Source organism: Telmatherina bonti, assembly GCF_933228915.1.
Source record: "Telmatherina bonti genome assembly, chromosome: 22".
Classification (NCBI taxonomy): Eukaryota; Metazoa; Chordata; class Actinopteri; order Atheriniformes; family Telmatherinidae; genus Telmatherina; species Telmatherina bonti.
In genome coordinates, this window is record NC_136631.1 from 22,636,466 (window position 1) to 22,655,418 (window position 18,953).

Below are 18,953 nucleotides of genomic sequence, written 5' to 3' on the forward strand. Positions count from 1 at the left end.
TTAACAAAATGCAAATCAAAAAAGTACCTAAATTTTCTGAGCAATAATTACCATTTATTACCATGTGATGTTTTTAAATAGTGTAATATTCTACTTCCTGGTGTCCATTAAGTGGCAAAAAGCAAAAGTATTGTGTTCCACAGGATTTTGAGCAGTTTGTACCTTAAAGTGATGCCAAAGATATGTCGCAATGGGTTCTTATGGGTTAAATAAAATAAACGTGGCATTTCCCAGCTTTGTGTGGCTATCATCCAATTTTTTTTTCATATAAAGCTAAATGTTTCACACATTGTGCAAAATATTTTCTATGTTGCATATGTATATTTTAAATGTTTAGATATATAAAACTGGATGCATTTTCATTATGTTGCTACTTATAGCTAGCACAGAGCCTGAGAAGCTCTTCTGTCGGTTGCTAAAAAAGCAAAACAACCCACACATTAAACTCAGACATTTAAAATTTAAAAAAAAAAAAAAAAAAAAAGCATCATCATTTGGAAACTATTTATTGAACATTTGCAAACCAGATATCAGTTAAATACAGAATTTTCATTTCTCTCTCTACATCCCCAAAACAGCAGGGACTGGCTCCACTTCATTACACTGAGAGGAGGGAATGTTACAGGACTTCGTAAGGCGCACACTGTGCTAGAAGTAATTTGGCTTTCTATCTTGATAATAAAGAGAAACAAAATCTGAGTCTGCCTCTCAAATGTCCAACACTGCTTCCTCTCCTCGCGGCTTTTTCACCTGCAGTCAGGTGGTGTTGTCAATCCTGCGCATACACAATGTGGCAAAATGACGAAAATAGGAGACGAGAAGAGAAAACCAGAACAGATGGGTGAGACTCGCCCCTACTGAACGCGGTCTCAGATGTGTAGTCATGACTGAAAAGCTAAAAGTAAAATGATCAACATGTATATATTAGAAAAATGGCAATTAGTCTTTAATAAACACCTCGCCTCACCAGTTCCCAACAAGACCAGGGTTATAAATTAAAACTGTCCAAATAAAATCAATTAACCAAGACTTTGGGCCCATTCAGTTCCACTTCAAGACTGGAAAATCCTCAATGAGAAAACAAATGGCACTTTTCAGTCTCTTGAACTGGAATCTAGATTCCAAGGACCCCAACCCTAAAATCAACTCTAATTTACATATATGGGTGAGGCTCTCTTCAAGCTTTCGCCACTCAAGCAGTTGCTCCCCACAGGATGAAGGTATGGTGGGATGGGGGGGGGGGGTTCTCCGTGGTCTCTGCGGGCTAGGCCACAGTTTTGAAGGTCTGCAGTATGAGGTTGGTTTGGTGGATGAGCCGGTTTGCACTGATGAAGACATTTATTGCCCTGTGAATAAAGAATATTAAAACGTGAGAATTTCGCAGATGCGGCTTCGTAAACAATCAGCGAGCAGAGAAAATGTCAACGGGGTCCAACTGGTTTTGGCTTGCCGAGGTATTCAAGGTCAAACCACATGATTTAAAACCAAATGACCAGCTGAGACACCGCTCCACCGCTCCTGCTCCAGAAAACAGCGGCTAAACAGGCGCACCAAGGAAAATGTCATGATGTACGCATGAGGAGCTGACTGACATTAAAACAATGACAGAGTCAACTAAGAAGGGGCTGATCACATGAACTACATGTAATTTCTGTGTCTAGCAATGAGGCCAAAATTAAAATGTAAAATAGAACAAAACATTTCTGAGATCTTTTTTCTAGCTGCTTTTACTTTTTACAGCACAATCTCCACACTGATGCCATCCTGGGTGATTTGTGCCATCTATTCATTCATTCATGTTTGGTCCTTCAGTCATAAAACCTTCTGTCAAGTTTGCTTAACATCACAAAGTCCAACAATTTGCTTGACAGTGGACCAAGACACTTTTAAAAAGGTGCTTCTTGTGGTTGTTTGGTCTGCAGCAGAATGGGACCCAACCATATTAGCCCAAATGAACAATGCTAACAAAATAACTGGACCACACTTTGTTTTTTGCTGAATCGAAAGACATTTGTCACCAAGTGCTTAGGTCACAAGCATCACTTGTCTTTTACATTTATGCTGTAAATCATATGGAGTTTGAGGAAGAAGACAAATAAAATGAAAGCTGCAAGTGACATCCATCGGGTCCGAGCCTCATGACGCCCGCGACTCATCCGATACACCTATTTAGCTTAACTTGGCGGGGTATAATGTGTTAAAGACCTAACGAATATGAATGCTGTCCATTTTGGTGCTGATCCTATGTTTTTTTTTATGGAGCTATGAGTAAATCATGTTTCATGAAAACTAGCATGTTTCTGTGGGTTGCCATGGTAACACAGTTTGTCCTGTTAAGAGAGATTTCAATAGTGTTTGGTACTCAACTTGTCAGGTGGCTTCTGGTCAAATTTGAAGTCAATTGCACAAACCCCTCAGGCTAGTTTGTTCAAATACAATGAAATGGGGTCAAAAACGGGTGTAAAGTCCAAGATGGCGGACACCCCGTTGCCATGCCAACAGGTGTTTGACTGACTTTCTTTTTGGTGTTTTTGGAGTGTTACACATGTGCCAGAAATAGATATTGGGGACCAAATTAATTTCTGGGTGTTTTCTTAGTCTAAGTGGTGCTTTAGAGCCATTTTTGCATTGGAGTCTATTCAGACCGTAGACCGTAATCTATTAATACCTCAGGTGTCAAGTTTGTCACCGAGCTTGTTGTGTGTGCCAAATTTCATATTTTCGCTCAATATGCTTAGAAGAATAAACATTTGGAAAACAATAGGGTCCGTTCCAAACTTTGCAATGCTTGGACCCTAATAGATGATCTTGCCCTTATATGAAATAAATAAATTTATTGATTATTTTTACCTGTTGTAATTATTCTTTCACATTAGTGACTGATCCCCATCAGTCTATTTCCTATTCTGAGCTCTAAAACCAGGTAACATCCCTGTCTCTCAGTTTTACGTGTCAACTGCAGACACAACATATCTTTAATAAACAGAGCAATAATAAGCTGAGAAAAAATGAGGTCACACTTACTTTCCGTCTTTGAAGTATGTTTTGAGGGTGTCGCTGAAACTTTTGGAGTATTTCACAAACTCCTTTTTCTGGTGCTCCAGAGCCTGGGGAAGAAAAAAGGAGAAAAACTCTCAGCAATGAGGATGTGTTAACTATCGCAGACGTACTAACATATCCATTACTTACTCTGCGATTCTGGTACTGATATTTCTTAATGACATTGTTGACTGTGTCCAGGAGCTCTTTTATGGCGCTGGCTATGTCTCTATGAACAAAAGGCAGCCCCAGTGAGAATGCAGAACTCCACAACACAAATTATACACTGAGTAGTGAGAATTGAGCAAAATGCTTAGTCCACACCCCACATTCACACCCACATCATGCCGTGAACACTGAACCAATCTTCCCAGCTCTCCTTTTCTTATTCTATTACTCACAATAGTGGTGCTCAGGACAAATACAGCACTATGAATGTCTACCTAAGGAGCAAATTTCTTCTATGAACACCATGTTTCTATCAAATCATAATAAATAAGCTATTTTAACAGTTGTAGATTTATGTTTTTAATATAATCCTCAGCGGTGCGGGCATGTTTTTCGAATGCTTGTAGTAATACATGTGAATTTAGACTACAGTGAAGGCTTTTAACAACCTAGCAATTCTGGCATTTTAGGTCCATAACGAGAGCCATATCTTGTAGTTTTCAAGCTCCGTTTACGGAGTTAAAGTTGCAGGTTTGATTATGAAATGGTGACGGTTTATGTTTTAAAAAATTAATTTCAAATTTACTTTGAGCTAAATTTTACTTTAGCTCTTAAAATGTTTTGTGCACATATTAATAATAAGCCCTTTTTCATCCATTTCTTACCGTTGTTTAATATTTGTGTTTGCTTCATTATTATCTTTTTACAGTTATTTGCTCAATTATATAGTAAAAGCTGTGACTATTTCAAATATTTTACAGCGTTTAATTCTTTTTCTGTGCCATTTTGTAGCTTTGTGAAGTACTGCACAGACTGAAATCCATAGGGGGTCTTACACACTTCACCTTGTGGGACAGATCAGCAACCATCTGTAATACTTTATTTTTATCTAAACACACGCTGTATCTCCCAAAAACATTAAATGTGTGTGTCTGTTGCGTGCACTCACTTGATAGTTTGTAGGAAGCGTACTCTGTCATTGATCTCATCAGGGATTTTGCTAAGTATGTGTTTCAGAGCTCTGGCCTTCTCATTTAGGTCCTGAAACTCTTGCTCAGGCCGGTCAATCATGAACTCTGCAGGGCAAAAGAGTTTAGTACATCCCCAGAGATTTAAAGATTAAGACACTTAAAAACAGACAGACTATGAAGTCACTTATATAAGAGCACATCGGTCTGTTATCTGATAAACTGAAGACTGAAGAGACAAACTTGAAGCAATTATATCTCCCACAATACTAAAGCATATCTGTTTCTTCTACGCTCACCTTCCACATCATCTGCTGCCATGCGCAGCAGAGATTCAGTGAAGTTGATTTGAACGTTCTTTTTTTCCAGGATCTTCATTATGATGTCCTGTGTCAGACCAGGGTTCTCCCTCTCCGCCTGATAGAGCAGGACAATATGCAGGCAGGGTGAGACGGAAAAATACCCATTTATAAATAAGGACAAATAAAACGTACTTTCTTGTCTAAAGAAGGGATTAAAAAAGGACAAAAAGAAAGTCTAATTGGAGCTGCTGAGAACAAAACTAACACTTTATTGACTTTCAGGCATCAGCTGTGAGCAGTTCAGATGAATGTGCATGAGCTCGTCTTCTGAATAATTAAACCTTTACAGACGCCAGGAAACAGCAGAGGTAGAAGAGAGCCTTAATGAGAAAGAAGGGGTGAACAAAGGACCCCCAAATGTCGTAGAAAAACAACTGTAAGGTGATCATATCTCCCTTTGGTTTGTTTAACTGCATCGCTGCCTCTCCTTCATTAATATTTCATCTGCATGCTGCGAACACAGTGCACATACTCAGCAGCATGGAGGCAATCTATAGCAAATGTGTCTTAATTATTTCACTGCAATCAGAGCGGTGTATGGACATGAAAGTCATTACATTCAAATCAGCACACTGAATATGATGTTTTCAATAAAGCTTGAAGAGTTCATTCATTTCACTAAATTATGAAAATTGAAGCCTTGAAATAAATGGACATCGTGCACTCCGAACCCAAAACATTGCTAATAACCAAGATTAAATTGACAGCCTCGCAGCAAGAAGGTCGCTGGGTCGAGCGTCTCTGTGGAGTTTGCATGTTCTCCCTGTGTTTGTTCTCCAGCTTCCTCCTCCCATCCAAAGACATGCATGTTAGGTTGACTGGTCACTATAAATTCTGTATAGGAGTGAATGAGGTCAGTTGTGTGTCTCTGGATGACGCTATGGACTGTCCAGGGTGTGCCCTCTCGCTTGCTTATTTCTGGGATGGGCTCCAGCTTTCCTGTGATCCTGAATTTGACTAACTAGTCTAGACAATGAGTGAATTAATGACAGAAATAGGAAAATAGTTCCTACATAGCAACAGAAGAGTAAAGAGCTTTTCTCTCATTTTTTCTTCCAAGAAAGAACTCAATCACTTCCTATCTATCCTGTACTGTCTGTTCTGCATCTTCACTTTATTCAAATACCACAGAAAGTGAAAACAAGGAAGTTCAGTGTTGACAACAGGGAATCTTCTGTTGAAAGCTGATAACAGATAGCAGTTTTCCTCATTTTTGAAAGTATGTTGCCAGCAAAATGTCCTAACTTTGTGTTTTGTTTTGTTTTTTAAATTCTTGAATGAGTAATTATGAAATACCTGCTTTGGTGGAAAATGCTTACATTGAGTTTCTTTACTAATGTGGAATGAATTGACTTCTTAATAATATATATATTATCTATTCTTAACCGTTCCCTTTATTGCTTATTGTCTATTTTCTTATACACTTGTTTTAATTTATCTCTTTTTAACTTCAAGTTTGACTTCTGAGTGTGCATTTGCACAAAAAAAAAATCCTATGTACAAACACGTACAAATGGCACATTACCTATCTGAATCGGACTTTCAATGCAGCACATGGAAATCAGGATGGAGTTAAAAAATATACAGAGATAAAAAGTAATGAAAGGGGAAAAAAAACACTAGGGACATGTAAGCAGAAACTCCATTAACTACGGAACTTAAAAAGTTTCTTTTCATCATTAGCCATCATTATATTGTATTATACTGAATATATAAATATTGCTAGGCTGTACTAGCTACTTAAATTTTGAGACGCCTTGTGTGTTTATACTTGTGTTTACCAAACATTCTGTTTATGTTTATACTTTCAGTAATGTCAATCATTCCTCTGCAAAATGTCTTTCCTGAGATAGCTTTTCTTCATTGACATGTATTGACAGGGCCTGCGTACAATCAGTGCCACTGCAGAGTGTGAAGGGGCGGGTCTTGTTCTTTATTGAAAAATTGATTGGAAGCGATTAGTGGTAAAAAGATGAACACTGAGATGAACCTGTGTGAATTATCAATTCATGTGTTGGATTATTAACTGTCAGATGTATGTTTTGTAAATAATTCTGTTGATTCATTCTTTTCAGTAATCTGTGGTGATTGTCTAAAAGTTAATGGATAAGTGATTTTCTACCAGCCCATGGTTGCAAAAATGGTCTTTTTCTTCCTTACTAATATATCGTTTTGCCACAAATATAGCTTTTGTGCATATTGTAAACATACAACTACAATCTAGTGAGAAACAGCCACATGACAGGTTTTTTTTTGGGTTTTTTTTTTGCATAAAAAAAACTATATGGAGTGCTCCAGGACTTTTCCCATGACCCCTAAATATATGTGAAAACAATAAATGTAAACAGCAATAAAGCAATGATTGGAAATTCAGAATCAAAGCTCAACTTAGAGCCAAGTGATTCAGACTGGAGGTTTGGTTTGCAGTTTGATTTCCTTATGAGTTAAACAGTTTATTAACTTTGTCAATCTTAAGTTATATCTTTACAATGCAAAAAGCATCTATTGGTAAATAAAATTATTTCAACAATGTTGTAATGTTTTTTTCCTTCCATAGAGGGAATATAAGATGAAAGATCCATTGTATAATCCTGATTGTGAAACAAGAACATCTTCAAAAAACTAAGTTTGTGTCAAGGTGAATACATGTAACTTTTTTCCTCTCAAAGACAGAATTTAAAGCAGCTCAAAAGCAGGCAGTGACATGGAAAGGTTACTGTAATGGACATGGCATATTGACATTGTTATTTCTTGTTTGGGCTCTTCTGAGTTGAGCACTGTCCTACCTTTATGAAGGCTGCTCTAAGTGTCTGGGCTGCCGATAGGTTGATTCTCTCCAGCTAATGGGATAGCGAAAAGGAAGAACAGATGTCATTGTTCAATTCAAATGTATTAGAACAAGAGCCATCATTTTGTGAGTCATCATCTGTCAAAAAGTTGAAATACTTGGAAAAACAGTGAGTCTAAATAAGAGGATTAAGAGGTTGAACCTTAACTTTTTTTTGCTATTTTGAAAATAAATTAAGCAATGGCTTCTGATCTAGGTCAGGAAATAACTTACATAAAAATCATTTGTCGTGTAGATTATGTTACCATTAGAATCCCTCTTATAATACATTTTGATTTTTCTCTCCTGTAAGTCTGGGGTAACTGTTTTGCCAACTTTACCTCATTGAAAACTGGGTACATCACAGCGTACAGTGTCATGGATACCATGGAGTTTGTCTCAGCTTCATTCTTCATCTCCTCCATTGTCATCCTCCAGAGAGGAGCAGCTCTTGCCAAAACAGTGAAGAGGAAACTGCAGCTCACACACACTCACACATACACTCACGCACTCACACTCACACACCCCCTGAAAACCAGACACGTTCCAAAGTGACAAGAGCCTGAAGGAAACAAAGAAAAAACTAAATAAAGAGGTACTGATGCAGTAAAGGCATGTTATGCTTTTCTCTCTATGCTAGCTATGATATTACTGGATTACAAGCTTATCGGCAATTTTTAGGACATGTAGCTGCTGACTGGTTGCCTTTAAATTAGTCTTCACAATTAATAACACAAAAAATTAATCAAATCAATTTCAATACTATTCTATGTTTCAGTGTCACATTAATAAATTATAAGAAACTAAATTTAGGCAGTGATGTAGCAACTGACAGGGAAAATCTTCTGTGTTGAACCTGAAAGAAGATTTAGCTCCACCTACTGTTTACCTTAAATGCACTTTACTCATATTAATTTAATAACAAAGTCAAACACCACTGGTAGGTACACACTGGTGTTACCACAAATAAATGAGAGCTCAGAAATATGGAGGAGATTGTTTACACAACAGACAGATTAACTGTCAAAGATGTCAATAATTTACATATATATATATATATATATATATATATATATATATATATATATATATATATATATATATATATATATAGTAAATATATATAACGATAAATATTGTAAATATTCCAAAAATCTTTGGAATATCTAATGATCCATCACAGAGTCACTGAATTTGAAACAACAACTGCAATTGCTAGTGACTTTCTATCAGCTCTGTGTTAAGTTTGCTTGCAGTATTTAAAATAAAAGGAAAATTATTTAAGTTATCCCAGGGGAAAATTTGTATTTAGGAAAAAAAAGTCAAGAGAAACATAAAAACATAAAAAGTAAAGAAAGCAGAAATAGGTTATTTTTATAGATATGTTCAATTTTTAATCCCAATGAATGGCTTTCATTACAGTGTGTTTTAAGTACTTAACTATCACCATGTCAATGTAACAATAATAGCGTAAATTTAATATACAGAACAATTTACACTCACAATAATCTAAATGGAAATTAACCATCTGCATTTGCCAAGTTCCATAACTAGTTTATGACATTTATTTGATCACAAACGTGTTATTAATATGCCTGTTCCATGCTATGCCTGTTCAAGATATATGCCATAACAGGGTGACAAATGTATATAACAAAACCACTGTACTTAGCTATGATGCTGTAATAGTTAGTAATAAAGAAGAGATCATGTATCATACTGTTGAATATAGTGAAGGTGAGTGGTGCCGTCTTATGTCACCTAAATAGTGACAGTCCAGCCAAACAACAACTTATCATAGACATATTTGAAACAGGAACTACTTTTCCACATACTGCCATCAGTCTCTAAAACAGCATAAACAAGACAGAAAAATATTTGGCAGTGAGGCTCAACTCTGAGCTCAATGAAGAGTTAGAATACATTTTGTCCGACTGTCCTTATCATAAGCTTGTGCAACTAATGAACTTTTTCATGAATATTTTCGAAGCTACTAGTTTTTCACCTAAGTGTCGACGCTATGACTAAGAAGCAAGTTAAACTGTCCAGTTGACGAGCTAAGTAGATACACACAGTCTCAAGTAATGCTACTCGGCTAACACAAGTGCTAAGTAGCTGATGTATCGTGAAACAGGCTTTGGCATTTTTTGGAGCCAAAAGGCTACCAAAATCCACTAACAAAACGATAGTTGGATAAATAAAATACCATATTTAATCTAATGGAATGAAAATATCCACTTGAGGCCTGTTACAGAGCTAATCGATATAGCGAATTGCTAGCAGGGAACAACGTAGCTTACGTGCTAGCACAAGTAAATTGTAGATTTGTAATAGCAGATAGGCTAAAGTACGTCATCAAGCTGCTTTAGGATAGATGTGAGAATTTGTGTTTGTGTGTCAAATGTATACCAGTATCTACCTTTGGTCTGACTTCTGAAATGGGTTGGTACTGCCGTCGATTGCCTTTTAGCTGCTGTGTTTTCTTTACAACTTAAGGCGGAAGTTTTTTAGGACTGGCCCGAACGACATCTTCCGGACTGCTCCACGTGATGACATTTCTTCCAATCAGAGAGCGGCTGACTCAAGCACCTCTGACGTCACCCAGATGGTTGCCTATAAATACTGTGGCTATTTTTGAGATCGTTTGTTGTCTTATCCGAAGCCGATGACTAGATAAAGCAGTTCCAGCTAATGTAATTATCTAATTTCCCTGGTCAAAGTGAAACAATATATATATATATATATACATATGTATGTATATATATATATATATATATATATATATATATATATATATATATATATATATATATATATATATATATATATATATATATATATATATATATATAGTCATGGACTAATGTAATTATCTAATTTCCCTGGTCAAAGTGAAACAATATATATATATATATATATATATATATATATATATATATATATATATATATATAGTCATGGACTACCTTTACGCTTTTCACTGTTTGGTTGATCATCTCCTAGAGTTCTGTGAAATTTGTCAGTGGTATGTTTCACAGACAATACTTTTCATTGTTAGAGAGATGTATACTTCAGTTTTCCAGTAAAATTTTCATGAAAATAATAACTAATTTGAACAGTTAATCTGCAAGAGTATTTTTTTTCTTGATCATGGATCAATAAAATGTATCGGAGCTTTTGCTCCGGGGGAAAATACCATTCTAATAACCATCAGGGTTTTGTCCTCAAAGGTTTAAATACTGGAAAAGGTTAATGATCTGTGCTACAAACAGCACAGTGGTTTAAAGTATATGAAACACTTACTTTCTAGTATTATGGTGAATCTTCATGCCCCAAATGGAACATTAAAAAATAAAACAGTTTAAAGATAATAACAAAATTCAGCGACACAATGGCAATTTGAAATACAGACTGATGGAAAGTTGTAAATTTTGAAAGTCATCATATGGATGGACAGATTCAAGTTATCACTCAAGAAAATAAATGAATGCATAATGGAATGGCAGTATGAACTATCTGCCTTTATATTGCTATGAACCGTTCATTCATCCTTCTATCCACTTTCCAAATCATACCATACATCATGGAGTGACCCCAAAATAGGCCAGTATACAGAGACATTCTGGCATCATTCTGCAACCACTCTGCCCAGTAAATGGTTCAAGATGGTGGGTGGTTGAAACATAATGCTTGATCAGAGTAAGTCCAGCATATTTGGAGCTTGACTTCGTTTTGCCAGTGTATCAGTTAGCATCAATTGTGTCAAGACTGATTTTATTCTGTATCCAACATGTAGAAAATTCTAGAATCAAATAGCTGTATTTTCACTTGAAGAAACTAAGAAGATTCTACTTTAGAGCAACGATAAATGAACAAACACAGCTCACACAACTCTATAGAGGAAGAAAGTTGTTTAGCAGCAAACACACAACTGCTGAACTGATTCATACTTACACCTGATAGACGTGATGGCAAGACAGCAAGAAGTTTTTTAATCCTGGTAAGGCATATCATTGTCCTTATTCACCTATTGACAACCATATCTCCTCATCACATTCTGTATACATTGAAGGGTCAAGGGTCACATCAATGATCTCGCTTTAAAGGAATGTGGAGTGCACTGTCCAGTACCCCTCTGACACATGCAACTTTCAGATCTACAAATCTGCCTTTGTAGTTAGAATCATTTAGACCTTTCATCACCTCTCAGGCAGCTTCATCTTGCGCCTTCAGCTAAGGAGCTAAGCAGCTTAAGAATTCAAATAAGTATTACACGTTTATAGATAGAAGGTTATGAATCATCTATACTCTCACAATTACTCTGAAAATTGTATGACTTTTTACTTTTTTTCATTTAACTTTTAAATAATTAGGATATATGTAGCTTAAACCAAAAAGTGCATCAGGCTTTGAATTCTAATCATTTTAATACTTTGTAAGATATTTTATGCCATCTAAAATGTGTAATAAGTATGTGTGACAACTGTTCTGCTAATGGAAATGAATCCAGCCAATACAAAACAACAGCAACAACAAAAATATGTACAGTATAAGACTATTAATGTGGCACCCCCTTTGGACTACAGGTACTTTTCAGCTCATGATTAAAATGTTAAAATGTTGCCACCATAAATCTGCACCCATTTGACAAATAGTCAAACTTTCTCCTCTGTTTTTTTTTTTTTTTTCAGGAGTTTCAGGAGACCACAATCCAGAAAAATCTAACTAATTAAACTCTAGTTTTATATAAGTTTTAAATAGTCTAGGATCAAACAGTCTTGATCATCAATGCATATGTAGATGAACAGTTTGTACACTTGGTAACATTTTTTAATAATAGTCACACCTTTATCAACACCCAATCTGGTATTCATAAAGAATGTGCTAGAATATGAGTGCCTGTGACAGAAGTATACACCACACATATTCTTCTGACACGTGTTTAATTATATAAGTTTATTTCTTATTGTATTTCTAATATTTCATTTCTGCCACCTAGTGTTCAATTGTGGAGACAACGGGAGGCTTGAGTCAGTTGTGCATGGTGTTAGTGAAGCTCTAAAAAGAGATTTTCCTGACATGAAGTTGTGCTCACACTGTGCTATGTAGTTCCAAGTGCTGCTGACAATAGAAAAAGAATAACACCAATCATCTAGAGCTATTTAGTCACGGCGCAAAATATGTTTTCATATGCAAATGATGAGGTATCAGAATCCAATTACAGCTAAAACACGTTTGTGCATGTGCATTTAGAGTGACTGAGATTTATGAACGGATGGCCATTTAATCATTGCTTTATACATGTAGCTACTTTTCTTGAAGATCATCACACACCACAAAAATCTTTCATGGCAGCTGTTTAAATCTTTTTTAAAACTCAGTTACAGAAGTCACAGTAATGGCTGGTCAACCAAACTTTTAAATTCCCAAAGTATTCTCTGGGATGTAAAATAAGCAAAGATAGATAATTTATCCATTTGCTTATTTTGCTCTATTTCTTTGTTACATCCGGTCTGTGTTTGCTTTGTCTTTATCAGCATTTACTGTATAGCCTAGTGTTTATTTACACTTAGATCAAGTCACTGTGAAAACCGAGGGATTGCTTCATCTATTTACCTTAAGACTGATGACCATGATGCATGATGAAGCACTTTGATTATGTTAGCCTTTTCCTTAGTATTTTGGCATTCTACATTCAATATTTTCATCCACGGTTTTCACAACTAATCTCTGCTTGCACAAAACGTACATGCAACAAACCAGTCTTTTCTATTTCAAACAATCAGCTTCACCAAACCCACTTTTCTGATAGCTGCATAAATGTCTCATATTTCTCTTTATTCTTTATTGTCCTTTAAGCGGATTTTCTGACAAAATCCAGAAAGTTGCTATTTGTGGAAGACTTTCTTTTCGATCAGAATATTCCAGAGTGGAATATTTCAACTTGGGTGTCCCTCCCCGAGGATACAGGACTGAAAAGAAGCGCTACTATTTGCTGCTGGTGCTGCTGCCATGTGGTGCTCATTGGCTCCATCCTTGTGGCTGATAAAACAACGACGGGGAGCGGCGTGATTGGCTGGAAGCGCAGAATCCGCCGCGAGGGGGGCCATCGCACTGTTTGACACTTTTGCAGGAAAAAAAAAAAAAGTAGGACTAGCCATCCTCAGTCACTCGTTGGTAAGACGAAAGGAGGCACTAAGCTGTTTTAATAAACGGATTTTTTTTTTTTTTTTAAAGCCATTTTTACGCACGAAGAGGGAAAAGGTGAGGCAGTTTCCGGGTCTTGACACATTTTCAGGTCATTCATTCAATTACCATTTTCTCTTTAATTGGTCATGAACTAAACAATAGGGAGAGTGCTTATCAATAAATATGAAGATAGTCCTACAGTTTGTGTAATGTGGGAGTTTCATGAGGAAACGACTTAGTATTTCAACATTGCGCGTTATCCGGTAGCTTCGCTGGAGGAAATGTAACACTACTCCAAAAACTGTTGCTGTTCTGCTTGTTTTCAGGCTCTGCAGCCATGTCTGTGCACATCCACGTAAACAGTCCCAACGTGAGGTACACTGATACACATATTGTTGCTAAATACTCCTACCAGACCACATCTGTGCATCAAAAGGGAAATACGGTTACGGTAAGCAGTTTTGCATTAAGCTTCTAATACATGGTCATTGAACGCATCAGCACGTGTTTTCTGCCACTCATTGTGCACTAGTTTGCAGGTAACTCCCCGAGACACTGAGATGATATTACGCACCGATCGGCGTGTACCAAAGCTTGGGGTGATGCTGGTGGGCTGGGGAGGTAACAACGGGACCACCGTCACAGCTGCCGTACTGGCAAACAAACTGGGTCTCACCTGGAGGACCAAAACTGGAGAGAAGGTGATCAGACAGACTCAAATGTAGCTGCTGGGGTGGAAAACCCAGTATGATTATGGTTTGAGGCGAAGAATGTTCATAAAAACATTACTTGAAAAGGATCAAATAAGCTGGGAAGATGTGTAATTAATTACATTAAGTAACTTTGAGGTCTCTAGCTTAATTTCGGCCTTCAACTGAAATGGCTGCAAAGCAAAGGCGGCCTGTGGGAGATAGTGGAAAAACTCTATAATTGGATGTGAAGGCTCGTGGTTTTCATCAGGGAGCTGACAGCGAGGCTTTTGTCCTATTTTATAAATATAGAGGAGTATTAGGTCTCAGCTTATTCCTTATAATCTGTTTATGGTGGTATGCTCAGTGGAGTGTTAAGCACTTTGAATTTGAATTGTTTTAAGTTTCCCCATATAGGCATGCAGGTTAATGTGAATCCATCACTTATATTAAAGGGAAAATGTCCCTTTTTCTCTGCTTTCATTCCTTAGAAAGCAAATTACTATGGCTCCCTCCTGCAGTCATCAACTGTTTGTCTGGGGTCAGGGCTGGAGGGTGAAGTCAACGTGCCTTTTCGTGACCTCTTGCCCATGGTGCACCCTAATGATATCATCTTTGACGGTATGGAGAATTCCAGACATTCACCTCATGCTTTAACCTTTGAGACTGAAACTGGAGTTGAGGCTGAGCTCAGGAGAGTTAACAGCAGCAAACTTTGATCTCAAGACTGCTTCAAAGTGTAGAAAATCCATGTGTTTGGGTTAATTTATGTATGTCCTACAATGGAGGAGAGTTTTGTGTAAGATATTGAACAGTCAACCTTTTAATGGAACTGATATGTAGCAGGTGCTGAAGTAAAACTCACACAATGTAGATCAGGCTTTTAGTTGTCATGAGAGCTGTTTAAGACATTTTATAGGTCCTTTTGAACTGTCTTATTTTTTTAGGTTGGGACATCTCCTCAATGGACCTGGGCAGTGCAATGGAGCGGGCTCAGGTGCTGGATTGGTCTCTGCAAGAGCAGCTGCGACCACACATGAGCTGTCTGAAACCAAGACCATCCATTTACATCCCAGAATTCATTGCTGCAAACCAAGAGAGCAGAGCAGACAACATCCTCAGCGGGACCATGGCAGAGCAGGTATCAAAACTGTCGACTCCCCTTTTATTTAATCAGGACATTGTTTTCCTAATGTCAGCTAACTTAAAAAGTAACTCATCTTTCAGATGGAGCAGATCAGAGCAGACCTAAGGGCCTTCCGTCAGTCTAGCGGTGTGGATAAAGTCATCGTTTTGTGGACAGCCAATACGGAGCGCTTTTGTGAGGTCATACCAGGGGTTAATGACACAGCCCAGAACCTTCTGGCTGCAATCCAGGTGAGGGGGGAAAAAAAGGTGGACAGATTCAGTTTTACACAAAACAATCAGAAAACAAATTGATAAAAAAATTATCTTTGTGGAGATAATGTTGAACGATGTGCCACATACTTGTTTGAGGCTGGCAGGCAGCGTTGAGTTGCCATTCAACCAAACAGTAATCCTCAATTACATTTTGATTAATACAGCTTAGTGGACAAAAATAGAAGGTCTTTTGGATCACACTGATGGAACACTTTGATTAATCTGAAACAAACGCAGTTGGTTTTATATCAGAGAGGAAATGATGATTTGCTCCACCTAAGTGCTTTTATTTCCAGAACATGTTGCTGTCTGCAGTGATGATCCGGTATCATGATCCTGAGCGAGTAATACAATATAAGCTAAAAGATTCGTGATTAAGACGATGTAAAGAGCCTTAGAGGATATGTTGGGCACATAGCGTTTTTCCTTCAATACAGTCTAACAACAATCTGTTTGTCTCCATTTATCAGGCTGGAGCAGAGGTTTCTCCCTCCACCCTGTTTGCAGTGGCCAGCATACTAGAGGGCTGTGCCTACCTCAATGGCTCCCCACAGAACACCTTCGTCCCGGGGGCTGTGGAGCTTGCTATGCAGAGAGGCGTGTTCGTCGGCGGTGATGACTTCAAGTCGGGTCAGACAAAGATTAAATCAGTGCTGGTGGACTTTTTGGTCAGTGCAGGTATCAAGGTGAGAGGATGCATGCATATGATTTTCTTTATATTTAGGAAGCAGAGAAGCCAAGAGTAAAACGGCGCTTTAACCAATACTTTTTTTGCCTTTTTATAGCCAACCTCCATCGTCAGCTACAATCACCTTGGCAACAACGACGGAAAAAACCTATCAGCCCCACAACAGTTTCGCTCCAAGGAGATCTCCAAGAGCAATGTGGTGGACGATATAGTCCAGTCCAACCCCATACTGTACCAGCCTGGAGAGAAACCTGACCATTGTGTGAGTGGAAAAGCTGGAGAGAAAATGATGAGCTCTTTGTGCACATCTGTAGAAAACAAATGTTTAACAACTTCTGCTTTATGTCAGGTGGTGATCAAATACGTCCCGTATGTGGGAGACAGTAAACGTGCCATGGACGAATACACGTCTGAAATAATGATGGGAGGGATAAACACTATTGCACTGCACAACACCTGTGAGGTCAGTACTCGGTCTATTGCAGTACAGTCAACACAGCTAACATTTAAAAGCGTTTTTTTTTTTTGTTTGTTTTTTTTACTCTTATGTGTAAAATGTCTCGCTGTAATTATTAGTATTGCTCTAAGCAGGCTTAAAGTTATTTGGGTTTTAAATTAAAAAAATGTTTGATGTTGGCTCCCTCTAATGGTGGAATATTCTTTTATTCTGCAGTCATTTAGCAGACACTTTTATCCAAAGCGACTTATCAAGCAACTTTTTTTTTTTTTTTTTCAATAGCACTGTTTTATATAATCTTTTCTTTTTTTATTATTTAAACAGGATTCTCTGCTGGCAAGCCCAATTATCCTTGACCTGGTGATCTTGACTGAGCTTTGTCAGCGTATCTCCATTCAGCCTGAGGGAGAGGAGGACTTCCAGTCCTTCCACAGCATCCTAGCTTTGCTCTCCTTCCTGTGCAAAGCCCCGCTAGTCCCATCAGGAACTCCAGTCATCAATGCCTTCTTCCGCCAGAGAGCCTGCATAGAAAACATCATGAGGTGTGGCTCTCTTTCAGTTTAAAAATGAGGATTTTCTTATCTGTTCAAAGCTGAGAAAGCTGTGTCTGTGTCCTTACAGCAATCTTTCTGCTCGTCTTTTTCAGAGCATGCCTCGGTCTTCCTCCTCAAAACTACATGTTGCTGGAACACAAACTGCAGAGAAACTTCCTTTCTCCACACCCATCGTACATCAATGGTGATGTGGCCGTGCTGAAAAAAGCTTCTCTTACAAATGGGAAACGTATACCTGTACCTCTGACAAGTGGTGTGTGTGCACATGAGGATACTGCATGTGCACTATTAACACTAAAGTCAGAAGTTGCTTGCATTTCAAATGACTGCAAGCTAAGTAAAGACCTTTCGTGATCAAACTTCCACTGTCCAAAACAAAAATTGCTAAGCTAATTCAATGTTGAAATATTGAAGTTTAAACTTGGAGTCATCCAGTTAAATGTTTTACTTCTGTAAGTCTGCACTGTCTTAGTCTCCAATCGCACCAGACATTTGCACTGCCAGTGTAATATTGTGTGAGACCACTTTTTGTTGCTACGTTATCTCTGACCTGTTGGGACATGTGGCGCCTTCTGACTTTGACAGATGATTCTTGAGGTACTGTTAATATAAAATCATGTTTGAACACAAATACAGACAGACATTCAGGTGTCTTGCTTTTGTTCTTGAACATTGAAAAACCATTGAACACAAAAAACAAACATCAAAAGCTATCCTGGCCTGGTTTGGGTCATATACTATAACCAGATACAAAGTAGTCTTACATACAGCCCTCCAGAGGAAAATGTTACATTGCAGATGTGAAAGTTAATGGCTTCATACTGTCACAGATGCTTAGTTGAGGACAAAAAAACTATTTCTTTAAATATGGACTCCTCCGACCACGGCACATTTTTTCCTCTTTGCATCAATCCATCTAAAGTGACTGTTGTGCTTCTGGGTGTTGATACATGGCTTTCGCTTGCCATGGTCGAGGATTAGTTTGCAGTTGTAGGTGTAGCAACAACATAGATTACTTAAGGTGTTCCTGAGCCCAAGGTGGTGATGTCCTTCATAAAAGTTATCAGTCTTTCAGTTTTGTTCTCAGCTTTTCTCCTTACATGCATAAACCTTTTCAGATTCATTGTATCTTTTGGTGATACTGTAAATGGAAGATTATTCATACTCCTCCAACACACAAAGCTGCCAACACTCTTGATTTGGTACTGACAAGAAACTGCTCCACAGCTGATATGTCAGTCACCCCAATACACCTCTCAGACCACTTCCTGGTCAAATTCTCAGTCTTCCTCTCTCATGACACTCAAGAGGTTCTAAGAAAGGTTTCCTACAACAGAAATATGAAATCTCAGCCCAACACAGCTGTCTAGGGAGGTTTACTCTACCCTCCCTTCAAACTTAGACTTTGCCTTACTGTCTGTTAATGAGGCTACAGAAACACTGCTCCTCTCTTGCCTCCTCTCTCAACAAACTCTGTCCTCTGCTGTCTAAACCAGCTAGACAAAATCCTCCCAGTCCATGGCTCACTAAGGACCTAAGGCATCACAGAGTAGGTCTCAGGGCAGCAGAAAAAAAGTGCCGCAAATCAAAAGAACTTGCCAACTTGTCCAA

General features: G+C 37.9%; 2 protein-coding genes across 2 annotated transcripts; one reads left to right on the forward strand and one right to left on the reverse strand.

Moving 5' to 3' along the window:
* Window positions 1–501: 501 nt before the first annotated feature.
* Window positions 502–9,898, reverse strand: LOC306772541 (programmed cell death protein 10). The gene is made up of 8 exons (XM_079262056.1): window positions 9,784–9,898; window positions 7,706–7,926; window positions 7,324–7,377; window positions 4,475–4,592; window positions 4,157–4,283; window positions 3,190–3,268; window positions 3,025–3,107; window positions 502–1,346 (listed from the first exon to the last, which is right to left on the reverse strand). Exons 2-8 carry the CDS (start codon window positions 7,793–7,795, stop codon window positions 1,265–1,267), a joined length of 633 nt encoding a protein of 210 aa, XP_079118182.1. The 5' UTR covers window positions 7,796–7,926; window positions 9,784–9,898; the 3' UTR covers window positions 502–1,264.
* A 3,992-nt stretch (window positions 9,899–13,890) lies between these two features.
* LOC306772215 (inositol-3-phosphate synthase 1-A-like) lies at window positions 13,891–17,696 on the forward strand (the record flags this gene model as incomplete). The annotated part of the gene is made up of 10 exons (XM_079261630.1): window positions 13,891–14,004; window positions 14,093–14,254; window positions 14,734–14,863; window positions 15,190–15,383; window positions 15,470–15,619; window positions 16,114–16,329; window positions 16,429–16,593; window positions 16,681–16,794; window positions 17,113–17,330; window positions 17,435–17,696. 10 exons carry the CDS (start codon window positions 13,891–13,893, stop codon window positions 17,694–17,696), a joined length of 1,725 nt encoding a protein of 574 aa, XP_079117756.1.
* Window positions 17,697–18,953: the final 1,257 nt, after the last annotated feature.

Coding starts and splice junctions, on each gene's coding strand:
- LOC306772541 (XM_079262056.1), bottom strand. CDS start 7,795: ATGACAATGGAGGAGATGAAGAATGAAGCTGAGACAAACTCCATGGTA. Junction 4,284..4,474: donor GGCAGCAGATGATGTGGAAG/GTGAGCGTAGAA, acceptor TTTGCCCTGCAG/AGTTCATGATTGACCGGCCT. Junction 3,269..4,156: donor CGCTTCCTACAAACTATCAA/GTGAGTGCACGC, acceptor TTTTGTTCATAG/AGACATAGCCAGCGCCATAA.